This window comes from Schistocerca americana, unplaced genomic scaffold, assembly GCF_021461395.2.
Source record: "Schistocerca americana isolate TAMUIC-IGC-003095 unplaced genomic scaffold, iqSchAmer2.1 HiC_scaffold_33, whole genome shotgun sequence".
Classification (NCBI taxonomy): domain Eukaryota; kingdom Metazoa; phylum Arthropoda; class Insecta; order Orthoptera; family Acrididae; genus Schistocerca; species Schistocerca americana.
Window position 1 is genome coordinate 3,652,651 of NW_025726049.1, and position 16,723 is coordinate 3,669,373.

General features: G+C 40.0%; 1 protein-coding gene across 1 annotated transcript in view; it reads right to left on the bottom strand.

Moving 5' to 3' along the window:
* Positions 1-16,723, bottom strand: part of LOC124580515 (molybdenum cofactor biosynthesis protein 1-like) — a 68,399-nt gene that overhangs the window by 33,506 nt on the left and 18,170 nt on the right. The window contains exons 4-5 of the mRNA XM_047131263.1: positions 12,079-12,303; positions 2,834-2,979 (exon numbers count right to left, since the gene is read on the bottom strand). Of these exons, the coding sequence (XP_046987219.1) occupies positions 2,834-2,979; positions 12,079-12,303 (371 nt within the window). The remainder of the gene's footprint in view (positions 1-2,833; positions 2,980-12,078; positions 12,304-16,723) is intronic.

A 16,723-nucleotide genomic window follows, 5' to 3' on the forward strand; every position in this document is an offset into this window, starting at 1 on the left:
AGTGATGACAGGACCCACCACTACCTGAAGATGACGAACAGTTGTGTTGGTGAAATATTGTGAGGCTTGGACAAAGTTATTCAGTGGCAAATCTGAGAAGATTTGTATACACTATTTTTCTGTGACGCAGGTAATGTGCAGCAAAATGTGATAACTTTCTGCATTTTCCTTTTTGTACATTTCAAAATACCCCAAAAATTGGTGAGAAACACTGAACATATGACATAACCAGATGACACACCCCACAGCATGTGCAGCAGTCGGGGTTGAGTGTAAATGAATGATTGAGCAGTGCAATACTTTCATTTGAGTAAACAGAGCAAATTTCGAAAACATTTTGTAAATATGATCTGTTGTAAATGTAGATGTTAAAAATTATTGTCCCTGCTGTAATCAAGCAAAAGCAGTTCTGATTTTGTGTTTATTGCTTCTGTCCCTTCTCTTGTTAGTAAAGAAAACATAGGTCATTTAATGGCGATGATGCTATTCTGAAGTTTATACTCATCTACTTGTTATGCAATATGGTAGGTTTTCATTGTACTGTACTTTGCAAGAAATCAAGGAAACTGCAAGACCGGTAAATAAAATAATAAACTTCTATATATAAAAATAAAGATGAGGTGACTTACCGAACGAAAGCGCTGGCAGGTCGATAGACACACAAACAAACACAAACATACACACAAAATTCAAGCTTTCGCAACAAACTGTTGCCTCATCAGGAAAGAGGGAAGGAGAGGGGAAGACGAAAGGAAGTGGGTTTTAAGGGAGAGGGTAAGGAGTCATTCCAATCCCGGGAGTGGAAAGACTTACCTTAAGGGGAAAAAAGGACAGGTATACACTCGCACACACGCACATACCCATCCACACATAAAGACACAAGCAGACATATATATATCTGCTTGTGTCTGTATGTGTGGATGGATATGTGCGTGTGTGCGAGTGTATACCTGTCCTTTTTTCCCCTAAGGTAAGTCTTTCCGCTCCCGGGATTGGAATTTTACTATCATTACTTTTTTTTTTTTTTTTTTTTTTTTTTTTTTTTTTTTTTTTTTTTTTTTACCACACATATTCCACACGGTTCATGCTCACTCCTTCAATGATACTGCCCATCCTTCTCTAGTGTGTGAGTTGTCCCTGCTTTCCCGCGTGTTTGTTGGTTTAAACACCCTTGTTTCAAAAGAGAGTGACAGCTTAGATACAGTCTTGTCAACATTTTGTATTTTTATTTAGCAATTATTGTTTGAGCCTTATAGGTGAATGTCACAAGATATTGTCAACCACTGCATTCACTAGATGGGAATGGGGTTCATGGGGTTCATTTTTTAAGTTGCTGTTATCTTTTTCATCCTATCTTGGACTAGCTTTTCCATACTCCCACTCTATTTTACGTAGCCAAACAGTTATCCGCCCTTGCAAACTTGCTCCTTTACTACCAAGTCAACTAATACTGGGCAGCATAACAGAAGTTCCAATATCCAGTCTTTCACCACAATTCACCTACACACACTTTTCACTCACTGATTTTCTTTTTTCAATGTCATAAATATTTTGCTTTCACAGGCTGCTGTGCTTTGAACATAAAATTGTAGGAACATCTGCCTCACATGTCTTTTTTTTTTTTTTTTAATTAAAGAATATGTTCCTTGCTTACTCCTATTTGCTTCTGATACATTTCCATTCTCACTTTTATTTTGTTTTGATCCATTTCTTTTTTCTTTGATAGACAAGTCAAACAACAATGGCAATATGTTGCAGCCCCCTGTGTTTCACCCTACTTACTATGAACTTACTTTTCTTAGCTTCCAATTTTATTAGTCATTTGGTTTTTAAGATACTTAAATTAATTGTTTGACCCTGTATTTTTATATCTTATTTTACCTTCAGTTGATAAAGGATTTCTGGTATGCTCACAAAGAGAGAGCTGATTCTTCCCACCCCTCACCCCCCTTACCATGTCCTGAAACAAACTTATCGCCAAGTCTTAGTCTAGTCATCAATTTAAAAGTGTCAGTTGTTGGTCCCATTGTCTAATAATTTGTACATTTATACACATGACGTTCCAATTTTTATTTGGAACATATAGACTCTGATAATCATGAATCACAGTTGAAATGGCTCTGGGCACTATGGGACTTAACATCTGAGCCAAGGCAGGATTCAAACCTGCGACCGTAGCAGTCGCGCAGTTCTGGACTGAAGCACCTAGAACCGCTCGGCAACGGTGGCTGGCGAATCATAGTTACCATCACATGGACAGAAATACTGTGTTAACTTTAATACAACACAGGGACATAGCCAAAAATGTCTTTACATAATTTCCAGTTCTGATTACTTTCCTTTAATTTAATCTCACAAATAGGTTAGTGTAACATGATGCTGACAGAGGCAAATTATATATACTCACAAATTATTTAGCTAGAGGTATCTGGTTTGTATGTCTGGGAGGGAGGAGGGTGCAAGCTGAAAACTTCAAGAAAAGATTACTCATTTCATACCTGCTGGATTTAACTGCAGTTTATCTCTTCCATATACCAACCACATACCTAATGTGCATGGCAAACAGTTTGAAAGTATTATTCTATACTCAGCATTTGGAAATATCAGTTCCTTCATGAGAGAGGAAAGAGGGATAAGTTTCTGAAGGTCTCAAAGGTCACTCGGACTCCGTGACTAATGTGAGGACAAGAGGAACGAATGTGTCTATAAGAAGTTTTGGAATTTCACCTCCTGAAGGTAAAATACTGATCACTCTGTCAGTCTTCTAGTAATTTTATGGTTTCCTCGCATGAATTTTCACTTGGACATGATTATTCTATGTTTCATCACTCACCTGAGAGATATCTCTGAATACCCAAAGAGACACACCTCCAAATTGCCATCAGCTGTTATCTGTAAACGGTTGCACGTGCCACAGAAGTGTTCACTCATTGAGGTTATAAATCCCACACGTCCCTTGAAGCCCGGGACATGGTATGCCTGCAAAAAGAAATTGGAAGAAAATAGCTACTGCTGTTGTGTAAATACTATAAATGTGTTGCTCACCAAGTGGAGGAAGGAGAAAATGTGCATTAAGGGGAGTTTGAACGCCCTATCCTGACAATGTTAAATTTGGTGACTTAACTTCCCCGTATTTCAGGAACAACTGTAGCCATTGACAAGAAACTTTTACAGGACATTAAACTATATGTTCTGAGTCTTACAATAATTGCATTTCAGCCACTGCTTTTGGAAATGCAATTTTTTAATTACACAGTTAAAATTTTGTGTACTTTTTTGTATGTTATTCTAAATAATTTTATTTATGCATAATATTATGTTCTTCTTTTAGTTCAGAAGACTCAGAATACGTATGTTATTACTCCCTGAAAATTTTAATTCGCTACTCGAAGTAGTTTCTGAGATTTAGGGAAAATGCAAGAGAAAATCTAAATTTTCAAGAAGAGTTTTTAAAGTTTTAATAGACTGTAACTCAATATATGCTTAACATTTTATTTTTAGTCACTCAGAAGCACCCTGCACCATACTGTATATCATCCTCTTGACCTTTTTTATGTTTTTTCTTGTTTTCTTCTTTCTGGACTCCGTAGTGGCCAACTGTGCTGCATACAGTGCTTTACCATTGCAAACCTTGTCCATCCATTCAAATTCTCTGATGCAGTTTGCTCCAGAATTAATTCCCATATGTTGTAGCACTTTCACGCTACCAATGTTGCCATCATTAAAAGCAATAACAGCATGACTGACCCCCACTTTAGTGTCTTCATTACAAGAAAAACATTTTTTGGTCTACATCTACATCTACATCCATACTCCTCAAGCCACCTGACGGTGTAGGCTACCTTGAGTACCTCTATTAGTTCTCCCTTCTATTCCAGTCTCGTATTGTTCGTGGAAAGAAGGATTGTTGGTATGCCTATGTGCGGGCTCTAATCTCTCTCATTTTATTCTCATCGTCTCTTCGCGAGATATACGTAGGAGGGAGCAATATACTGCTTGACTCCTCGGTGAAGGTATGTTCTCGAAACTTCAACAAAAGCCCGTACAGAGCTACTGAGCGTCTCTCCCGCAGAGTCTTCCACTGGAGTTTATCTAACATCTCCGTAATGCTTTCATGATTACTAAATGATCCTATAACGAAGCATGCTGCTCTTTGTTGGATCTTCTCTATCTCTTCTATCAACCCTATCTGGTACGGATCCCACACTGCTGAGCAGTATTCAAACAGTGAGCGAACAAGTGTACTGTAACCTAATTCCTTTGTTTTCGGATTGCATTTCCTTAGGATTCTTCCAATGAACCTCAGTCTGGCATCTGATTTACCGACGATCAACTTTATATGATCATTCCATTTTAAATCACTCCTAATGCATACTCCCAGATAATTTATGGAATTAACTGCTTCCAATTGCTGACCTGTTATATTGTAGCTAAATGATATGGGATCTTTCTTTCTATGTATTCGCAGCACATTACACTTGTCTACATTGAGATTCAATTGCCATTCCCTGCACCATGCATCAATTCGCTGCAGATCATCCTGCATTTCAGTACAATTTACCATTTTTGCAACCTCTTGATATACCACAGCATCATCCGCAAAAAGCCTCAGTGAACTTCCGATTTCATTCACAATGTCATTTATGTATATTGTGAATAGCAACAGTCCTACGACACTCCCCTGCAGTACACCTGAAATTACTCTTACTTCGGAAGACTTCTCTCCATTGAGAATGACATGCTGCATTCTGTTATCTAGCAACTCTTCAATCCAATCACATAATTGGTCTGACAGTCCATATGCTCTTAAATTGTTCATTAAACGATTGTGGGGAACTGTATCGAATGCCTTGCGGAAGTCAAGAAACACAGCATCTACCTGGGAACCCGTGTCTAAGGCCCTCTGAGTCTCGTGGACGAATAGCGCGAGCTGGGTTTCACACGATCGTCTTTTTCGAAACCCATGCTGATTCCTACAGAGTAGATTTCTAGTTTACAGAAAAGTCATAATACTCGAACATAATACATGTTCTAAAATTCTACAACTGATCGACGTTAGAGATATAGGTCTATAGTTCTGCACATATGTTCGACATCCCTTCTTGAAAACGGGGATGACCTGTGCCCTTTTCCAATTCTTTGGAATGCTACGATCTTGTAGAGGCCTACGGTACACTGCTGCAATAATGGGGGCAAGTTCCTTCGCATACTCTGTGTAATATTGAACTGGTATCCCATCAGGTCCAGCGGCCTTTCCTCTTTTGAGTGATTTTAATTGTTTCTCTATCCCTCTGTCATCTATTTCAATATCTACCATTTTGTCATCTGTGCGACAATCTAGAGAAGGAACTACAGTGCAGTCTTCCTCTGTGAAACAGCTTTGGAAAAAGACATTTAGTATTTCGGCCTTTAGTCCATCATCCTCTGTTTCAGTACCTTTTTGGTCACAGAGTGTCTGGACATTTTGTTCTGATTCACCTACCGCTTTGACATAGGAGCAAAATTTCTTAGGATTTTCTGCCAAGTCAGTACATAGAACTGTACTTTCGAATTCATTTAACGCCTCTCGCATGGCCCTCCTCACATTACATTTCGCTTCGCGTAATTTTTGTTTGTCTGCAAGGTGTTGGCTATGTTTATGTTTGCTGTGAAGTTCCCTTTGCTTCCACAGCAGTTTTCTAACTTGGTTGTTGTACCACGCTGGCTCTTTTCCATCTCTTACGATCTTGCTTGGCACATACTCATCTGACGCATATTGTACGATGGTTTTGAACTTTGTCCACTGATCCTCAACACTATCTGTACTTAAAACAAAACTTTTGTGTTGAGCCGTCAGGTACTCTGAAATCTGATTTTTGTCACTTTTGCTAACCAGAAAAATCTTCGTACCTTTTTTAATATTTCTATTTACGGCTGAAATCATCGATGCAGTAACCGTTTTATGATCACTGATTCCCTGTTCTGCGTTAACTGTTTCAAATAGTTCAGGTCTGTTTGTCACTAGAAGGTCTAATATGTTATCGCCACGAGTCGGTTCTCTGTTTAACTGCTCAAGGTAGTTTTCAGATAAAGCTCTTAAAAAATTTCACTGGATTCTTTGTCCCTGCCACCCGTTATGAAAGTTTGAGTCTCCCAGTCTATATCCGGCAAATTAAAATCTCCACCCAGAACTATAACATGTTGGGCAAATCTACTCGAAATATTTTCCAAATTATCCTTCAGGTGCTCAGCCACAACAGCTGCTGAGCCAGGGGGCCTATAGAGACATCCCATTACCATGTCTGAGCCTGCTTTAACCGTGACCTTCACCCAAATTATTTCACATTTCGGATCTCCGTCAATTTCCTTCGATACTATTGCACTTCTTATTGCTTTAAACATGCCTCCCCCTTCACTGTCCAGCCTGTCTCTGCGGTATACACTCCAATCTGAGTTTAGAATTTCATTACTGTTTACATCTGGTTTCAGCCAACTTTCTGTCCCTAGTACTATGTGGGCATTGTGACCGCTTATTAATGAGAGCAGTTCTGGGACCTTTCTATAGACGCTCCTGCAGTTTACTATTAGCACATTAATATTGTTATTCCCTGTTGCATTTTGTCTACTCTTACCTTGCCGCATCTCAGGAGGTGTCTTGTCGGGCCTAGGGAGGGAATTCTCTAACCTAAAAAACCCACATGTGCACTCCACATATACTCCGCTACCCTTGTAGCCACTTCCTGCATGTAGTGCATGCGTGACCTATTCAGGGGGACCCTACATTTCTCCACCCGATAGCGGAGGTCGAGAAATTTGCACCCCAGATCTCCGTAGAATCGTCTGAGTCCCTGGTTTAAGCCTTCCACTCGGCTCCAAACCAGAGGATCACTATCGGTTCTGGGAACGATACTACAAATAGCTAGCTCAGATTCCACCCCGCGAGGCTTTCCGCCTTCACCAACTCCGCTAACCGCCTGAACGAACTGAGGATGACCTCTGAACCCAGACGGCAGGAGTCATTGGTGCCGACATGAGCAACAATTTGCAGTCGGGTGCACCCAGTGCTCTCTATCACTGCCGGCGCGGTCTCCTCCACATCTCGGATGAGACCCCCGGCAAGCAGACAGAGTGAACACTGACCTTCTTCCCCGACCTTTCCGCTATTTCCCTAAGCGGCTCCATCACCCGCCTAACGTTGGAGCTCCCAATAACTAATAAACCCCTCCCCCCATGTGCCTGCTCGGACCTTGCTGAAGGAGAGGCCACATGTCCACTCACAGGCAGAACGGGCGATGCCACACGGCCAGCCTCCACACTGACCCTCCACCTTGTGCGCCGCGAATGCCGCTGAACCCGCCACTCCCCTTGGGAAGAGGGTGGCACAACCGCGCCCGGTATCCGCAAAGATGTGTCGACAGCAGGGTCAGTGGGTGAAGCATGTAACACCTGGGGTGTACCATGCAACGCACCAGACTCACCACTGCCTGAAGACGGCTAACCGCGGCCATCAACACGTTCAGCTGTTTGCGAACAGTGGCCAGCTCCTCCTGTGTCCGTACACAGCAGTCTCACATCCTATCCATCTTAAGAAATCAATTTACTGTAGAGAGTTAATCAACTTATAACTAGACTGCTAATTCACTAAAGGCGGCTGATAGTTGACTAAACTGTGGTTACTAGACACTTCCTGTAGAAAACAATGAAAATAGCACTACCTGTCTCTGGACTGTATTGAAAACAAACACTAGCACTACTGGTACTATGGCTGACTAAACGGACTTTCTCTGACTGTATTCAAAACAAACACAAAATCTATGGAACACTATTACTAGCACTCGACAATTAAAGCTTCCTAAAAGCAAAAACACACGGAAGAAGAAGTTACAAGTAAGAAAAATAGAGTTAATACTTAAATCAGCATAGTTCGCTGCACAGCAGACGTGACGCAGACAGCAGTTACGACGACACTGACGCTATAAGATTATTGAACGACTCATTGGGATTTTGAGTCTGACAATGCAGACACTTCTTCAATAATTCAGGATTGCCAGGTCTCTGTAAACAGGTTTTATGATATCCACAACTGCTGCTGGGATATAATGTTTATGGCTGTATGACCTGTTTGAGTACTGGGCATTGCGGTAATTGCACCATGAACCAGATCCAGGAGGGCATGACCAACACATTCCAGTTCTGTGATAAGCTTCTCACCATAAGGCTGAGTGGCTACTACACTGTTATATGCATTTGAGTCTGCACAACCTAAGAACTTAGTGTAACACACTCCCCTTTAGTTTACAGATCGATTATAAATTTCAACAGCTGCACAGGCCTCCGTACGACTAGTTGTCCTTCATAATTTCTGTCACAGATATGCCCTTCTTCATTCCCTGATTTATACTTATAAGAATGTTTGGTTAAAATCTGGAAATCTATTAGCTTTCCAGTATCCACCACTGGTCACTGTAGCAACAGAATTCTTAGAACTTCAGCTGCGCTTCTACCAAGTGCCCCAAAAGCTACTGATATGTCAATCATACCATCGTTTATTTCAGCAGCTTCATTTGCAGCACCCTTAATTGACTCACATGCAGTGGATTTCACAGCAGCTCCAATAAATCCTGCATATGAAACTTCCTGGCAGATTAAAACTGTGTGCCCGACCGAGACTCGAACACAGTTTTAATCTGCCAGGAAGTTTCATATCAGCGCACACTCCGCTGCAGAGTGAAAATCTCATTCTGGAAATCCTGCATACTTGTCCATTTTACAAAGTGGGCGTGGCATATACATCACGACACACATTGTTTCTGCTGCAGTGTGTCCTTTGCCAATAGCTCTCAATCCATAAAACCACCTAACATTTATTTCAAAATAATTATCTTTACACTTATCAGAACTCCAAAATGAATGAGTATATTTACAACTGGCAGAATTAATGATAAGTTTCCTGGCTAGTCCATTTGATACCTCAATGTCTTCATGTAAACTAACTGGCCCTCCACATACATACAGCACACACATTCACATAACACCCCTGTTACGATGTGTAGATGTATCAGAATATAACCTAACCTACCATTTACATGAGTTTTGTTTTGAGATAACTGTGTTATCACTACGTTTTATTTTAATCTTCGAAGCACTAATGGGTGTTTCTCTAGATACTCATGAGTTTGCGAGTATTTCATTGTCTGTAACTTCACACACCACATGCTGAACACAATGTTTCTCTTTATTCAAAAATTTATTACCATGAAACCCACATTTCTTAAAAACACTTCATTTTGGAGTCATACTTTTTGAGAGATTTACCAGTCTATTCGTCACTATTCCTCAGAAAAATGTTAGCACTTCGATGTACAAAGCATGTTTATACTATGAAAAGATACGATACTATTTTTGACAGTGCTACCAATACAAACACATAATTTAACCTTTATAACACAGCAATCCACAGCTTTCTACAGGGTGGTCCATTGATAGTGACCGGGCCAAATATCTCACATAATAAGCATCAAATGAAAAAACTACAAAGAACGAAATTCGTCTAGCTTGAAGGGAGAAACCAGATGGCGCTATGGTTGGCCTGGTAGATGGCACTGCCATGGGTCAAACTCATATCAACTGCATTTTTTTAAAATAGGAACCCCCATTTTTATTACATATTCATGTAGTACATAAAGAAATATGAATGTTTTAGCTGGACCACTTTTTTCGCTTTGTGATAGATGGGGCTGTAATAGTCAAAAATGGTTCAAATGGCTCTGAGCACTATGGGACTTAACTTCTGAGGTCATCAGTCCCCTAGAACTTAGAACTACTTAAATCTAACTAACCTAAGGACATCACACACATCCATGCCCGAGGCAGGATCGAACCTGCGACCGTAGCGGTCGCGCGTTTCCAGACTGTAGCGCCTAGCACTGCTCGGCCACTCCAGCCAGCTGCTGTAATAGTCACAAACATATAAGTATGTGGTATCACATAACATTCCGCCAGTGCGGACGGTATTTGCTTCGTGATACATTACCTGTGTTAAAATGGACCATTTACCAATTGCGGAAAAGGTCGATATCGTGTTGATGTATGGCTATTGTGATCAAAATGCCCAAGGGGCGTGTGCTATGTATGCTGCTTGGTATCCTGGACGATATCATTGAAGTGTCCAGACCATTCGCCGGATAGTTACATTATTTAAGGAAACAGGAAGTGTCCAGCCACATGTGAAACATCAACCACGACCTGCAACAAATGATGATGCCCTAGTAGGTGTTTTAGCTGCTGGGGCAGCTAATCCACACATCAGTAGCAGACAAAAAGCGTGAGAATTGGGAATCTCAAAAACGTCGGTGTTTAGAATGCTACATCAACATCGATTGCACCCGTACCATATTTCTATGCACCAGGAATTGCATGGCGATGACTTTAAACGTCATGTACAGTTCTGCCACTGGGCACAAGAGAAATTACAGGACGATGAAAGATTTTTTGCATGCATTCTATTTAGCGATGAGGCATCATTCACCAACAGCGGTAACCTAAACCGCCATAATATGCACTATTGGGCAACGGAAAATCTATGATGGCAGCAACAAGTGGAACAGCAGCGACCTAGGCAGGTTAATGTATGGTGTGGCATTAAGGGAGGAAGGATAATTGGCCCCCATTTTATCGATGGCAATCTAAATGGTGCAATGTATGCTGATTTCCTGCATAATGTTCTACCAATGTTACTACTAGATGTTTCACTGCATGACAGAATGGCGATGTACTTCCAACATGATGGATGTCCGGCAAATAGTTTGCGTGCGGTTGAAGCAGTATTGAATAGCATATTTCATGACAGGTGGATTGGTTGTCAAAGCACCATACCATGGCCCGCACGTTCACCGGATCCGACGTCCCCGGATTTCTTTCTGTGGGGAAAGTTGAAGGATATTTGCTATCGTGATCCACCGACAATGCCTGACAACATGCGTCAGTGCATTGTCAATGCATGTGCGAACATTACGGAAGGCGAACTACTCACTGTTGAGAGGAATGTCGTTACACGTATTGCCAAAGGCATTGAGGTTGACAGACATCATTTTGAGCATTTATTGCATTAATGTGGTATTCACAGGTAATCACGCCACAACAGCATGCGTTCTCAGAAATGATAAGTTCACAAAGGTACATGTATCACATATGGAACAACCAAAATAAAATGTTCAAATGTACCTACGTTCTGTATTTTAATTTAAAAAACCTTCCTGTTACCAACTGTTCGTCTAAAATTATGAGACATATGTTTGTGACTATTACAGTGCCATCTATCACAAAGCGAAAAAAGTGGTCCAACTAAAACATTCACATTTCTTTACGTATTACATGAATATGCAATAAAAAATGGGGTTCCTATTTAAAAAAACACAGTTGATATCAGTTTGAGCTATGGCAGCGCCTTATAGCAGGCCAACCATTGCGCCAGCTGGTTTCCCCCTTCGAGCTAGACAAATTTCGTTCTTTGTAGTTTTTTCGTTTGACACTTATTTCGTGAGATATATGGCCCGGTCACGATCAATGGACTACCCTGTATATAAAAAATTACAGATTTTATTAGGTCTTGAAGTAATGCGTGTAAAAATTTTAACATTTTCAACTAGTGTAGATTATATTTTAGAAAATAAAATAAAATACTTCCCACGCAAGTTTATAAGTAATATACATATCATTTTATTTGGAAAATTGCAAATTTTATAATCAGGTAAAAACCCGAAAAAGTGAAAAAGAATGTTTTCCGCTTCTAACTCCCCTTAAAGTTATGGAAATGTGCAAGCTTTCGGAGCCAGTGGCTTCTTCTTCTTGCAGAAACAATAAGGGGATGGAAAAGGGAAGAAAGAAAAGGATTGTCAAGGTTTAGGAAATGGGGAGAGTTGTAGAAAAGCTGCAGAGAAACCCAGGCCAGGACAGACTTACTGAATGGGATGAGAAATATGTAACTAAACCAGTCCATCTCTCATACCACCAGCAGATGTGAAGTATTATTGTGATTGGTAGTAAGTCATAAACATTAAATTATTTTCAATGTATGTTCATATGTAATACTGCACGTACCTTTGAGGTATCATTGGGCCCATTGGGCAGAGGATCAAAATTAGGCCACTGCTTTCTAATTATTTGGACCATTTCACTAAATGAGACCATCTTCCCATCATTCCATTTGTTGCCGCTGAAAGGCATGTACTCGATAAATCTTACATCAACATTTTTCTCTTTTGTTAACTCCACAAAACTGCACACTTCATCTTCATTAAAACCTCGCATTACAACACAATTTATCTGTTGAAGAAAGACACCATTAAAAACTTGGTATCAGATAAAGCATGGTTTAAACAGAGTTTGAAAGACTTTTTGATAGGTAACTCATCCTACTCAATAGATGAATATCTTAACAGTGGCTGTTAGGCCAGCTTAAATAAGAATGTCTGTTAGATTTCAGTTCTGAGAGCACTTTGTCATAACAGTCAAGATTATGTACTTTTTGTTTGATAAATTTATTAATAGTGCATAACAATGTTTCAGTCTGACAGCGTATCAATTCTGAAAATATTAGCTGTTCCAGTTTGTATTGTATTCACCTAGTTTGACAATCTCCTGACAAATGATCAGGGTATTCAAATGTTTTATATTTTTTATGTTATACTTTCTGGCATGTTACTCACCCATGAGAATCGTCTCATGTTTTGGGTCTTGGAACAAAAGCTGAATCTAATCTAATCTAACCTACAAAATAATGGTTCTACAAGTCTGTTGTTATATTTGTATACCTCACTGATTCTGTTAAATTAATCTTTTTCTCTCTTTTTAGAGAATGTCTGAATTTATCTTAGCATGCCAAGCTGTTAACCTTCTTAACAATTTATGAAAATTAAACTACATACATCTCCAATCTTTTTCCCCACTCCAACGCACACATCTTTTGCTGAAAGTATTATTTTAACAATTACATGAAACTGTGCTGCCATTTGTGAAACAAAGTTGAAAGTGTTCTCAAGATAAAAGGTCTTCACAAAAGGAGCATTTAGTATCTCTGCAGGTGGTAATACTGACAGCCATCATATAAACAAGCCCAAATGGTAGAACATCCTGCTTTACACATACACGCAATGGCAGAAAAAAGGAAAAGAGCACACCTTTCATTCAAGCATTGAATATATAAACTGATGAGACAAAACACTATGACCTCCTGTTTGATAATGTGTTTGTCCACTGTTGGAACACAATACAGCAGTGATTTTGTGTGGGACAAGTTCAACAAATTTCAGGTATGTTCCCAGCATTATGTGAGGTATGTTCCCAGCATTATGCAGCACCGCATGTCTAAGCACAGGTCATGTAATTCCCATAAATTGGAGATCAGTGGTTTCTGGGTGCAGAACTGGTATCTGATAGCATCGCAGATGTATTCCATCAGATTCAGAAGGGGTGAATTTGATTCTGGCCTCGTGACACTGAAAGTCATATTGTTGAAACATGTCACCTTCATTAGGGACAGGGTGCGGACAGTGCACAATAACGTTCACACAGAACAAAGCTGTTATGGAGCCTTCAGTTACTACCACAGGACCCATAGAAGACCAGGTGAATGTCCTCCATAGCATAATATTGCTCCCACTGGCCTAAGTCTGTAGCAAAGTGCACCTTGCAAGCACCAATTCACTCTGTTGACAGTGTATGTGCACAAAACCGTCAAGTAGGTGTAATGCGAAACTCGAATGATTCAACCAGATGACACATTTCTATTGATTCACTGCCCAATCTCAATGCTCCTGAGCCACAGAAATTGTAATTCAACTGTGTTGTCAACATGGGAACATACAGGGGTTGTCTGCAGCAGAGCCCTATGTTTAACAATGTGCAATGAATGGTGTGCTCTGAAATACTCGTGCTTCCACCAGCACTGTGTCATCAGACATGCCACAGAAATTAGCTTCCTCAGCCGAATGTCATCTTTTTCAAAGGAACCATCCCAGCATTTGTCTTAAATCATTTAGGGAAATCAAGGAAAACCCAAATTTTGATGGCCCGATGGGATTCGGGTCCGTTGTCCTCTGGAAGTCAAGTCCACTGTCTGACCACTGTGGTGGCATGACCTAGTCTTAATTAAGCCAGAAAATCCTGGGAAATGCTGACATACTTATTGATTTAAGATATAACAATTTAAAACAATCCTCTCATGAATTTCACTACAATTTTCCGCTCTTTTGAAAAAAAATTTCTTTTGACTGTTTTGATGTTGTTTAGTATGTTTAAATAATGATGGCAGTCTCTATAAAAGGGCAGTTTGACTTTTAAGTTTAGTTATACTGTTTTAAACTACATCCTTCATCTATTTGTCCACCCAGAAGTGCTATAGGATATAACTTGAAGACTATGGTGAGGTGGCGGGGGACAGTCATGTGTTGAGAAGGAGGTGCTGCCAGCAATGAAGTGTGTGAGGTGACGTTATTGACACTGCATACAGGGAGAATAAAAATACTCTATTCCATATTCATTTACAATCTACGTCTGGCCCCCATATGGTTTTACTTTTCTCCAATAAGAAAAAAGAAATTGTCAGTAACTGTCTTTATAAGGTCTTAAAAGGAAACAAACAATAGAAATCTAGGCTGGAGTAATGACCATATTATAAAAAAGATACATTGCTATTCACTGTATACAGGAGATGTTAGGTCACAGACAAGCACAACAAAAAGACTACTAAACACGTAAGCTTTCCATCAGAAAGTCTTCTTCCAAAGTGGACAAAAAACACACACACACACACACACACACACACACACACACACCCGACCGTTGTTTCTCCCATGATGCACAGTTGCTCCCAGTCTGGCCCTAGCAGCCGGAGACAGTGGTCATGTATGTGTGATCTGCATTTGCGCGCATGTGTGTGCGTGTGCGTGTGTGTGTGTGTGTGTGTGTGTGTGTGTGTGTGTGTGTGTGTGAGGGAAAGGGGGGGGGGGGGGGGGTTGCACCAAAAGCTTACGTGTTTAATAATAGGTGGTGTTCCTTTCCCCCCCCCCCCCCCCCCCCCCCCTGCCAGCAACACATCTACACTATACAGTGAGTGCCAATCTATCCTTTTCATAATACTGTCGTTACCACCTTGCCAAGAGGCATATTGTGGAGTAATCTGAAGGGCTCTACTAATTTGTACAAGAGGAAGGAGAGCACAATCTCAATGTAAGTTTTTAGAAAACTGGTATGTGCATTACTTCTCCAAACCTTTCAGAAAGGATACGGTATGCACTTCATTCAGCAAGATGAGTAATAAACAATATTAGCAATACTGCATCAAACTTGTTCACTTTCATCTTTGGATTAAACATTCGATTTCAGAGAGTACAGAATTTGGCAGAATCAAATTTTGGGGATATGTGGAACTGGGACAATGGCATATTTGTTACCCATTCAACAAACTAAGCACTGCTGATTGCTACTTTTATTGTGTCTGCTGCTGCAATGCATATATGAAACTATAAGTGCAGCATCTATGATGGAATAAAATGTTATACAAATGAAACATACAGGTACAGTGAAATAGAGTAGTATGGCTCATCATTTCGGTCTCACAGATTAGCAGGTGTTGACTTGAAATATAATACTTAAGAAGTTGAATCCAAAGGAGAGGATGTACCGTATTTACTCAAATCTAAGCCGCACTTTTTTTCTGGTTTTTGTAATCCAAAAAACCGCATGCGGCTTGGAATCGAGTGCAAAGCAAGTGGAAGTTCTGAAAAATGTCAGTAGGTGCTGAAACAACTAATTTCTGCCGTGGAATATATGTAGCGCTACACAGGCATGCTTCGTAGGCACAAAGATAAATACTGGCGCCAAAACCTCTGCGTCAGTAAATAAATTAAAAAAAAAAGGTGGAAGACAATTTTCATACATTATCCAACGAAGTAAATACAAATTCCGTATTGTTCATCTTCGAATGTAGCAGAACTTCAATGTATTACAAAAATCCGACCGGCAAGACTGTTTGGGATGTTTGTCAATATGGCCAACTCAATGTTCTGAATTTTTTCCTACCTGTGAGAAGAGACGGTTGCTAATAGGAACCTGATGAAATGTGAATCACATGCAGTATTCTCTTCATCATAAGAGTAATACGAATATAAACATTTTGCCACGTATTCTTTCGTGTTTGCTGCTATCTTATTTAAATCCTGTCTGCCTAATAAACTACGAAACTAGAGTGAGACAACAGCAAACGCGGAAGAATATACGTATCGTGTCATGTTTATATTCATATTATTCTTATGCCTAATAGTGATACAGTCAGAAATGAAGCACGGCAACTGACTAGATTTTTATATCCAAGATGACTCTAATTTCTGTGCAGAATTTGATGTACTAAAGAAGCGGCCGCAAAGATTTTCAAATGGAGAAAAATTTTCACCTAACTCTCGTTCAGAACATGTTCTATCATACGCAGTCTATTATTTGGTTCTTGTTGATCGTTATCAAAGAAAGCAGCAGTGTAAGGAACAACAAATAGTAGTCTCTTGCCATTGTTTTGCTAATGAGATGATTTCTCTCTCTTCTTTTTTTTTTTTTTTTTTTTTTTAAATTGTAGGCAGCGGTAGCGTGCACAAAAGCAAGCCATGCCACGAGTGATGACAGGCCGCAAACACGCACTATCAGAATGCGACAAACAATGCATGACACAGTACAGTAATGCATTTTCAGCTTA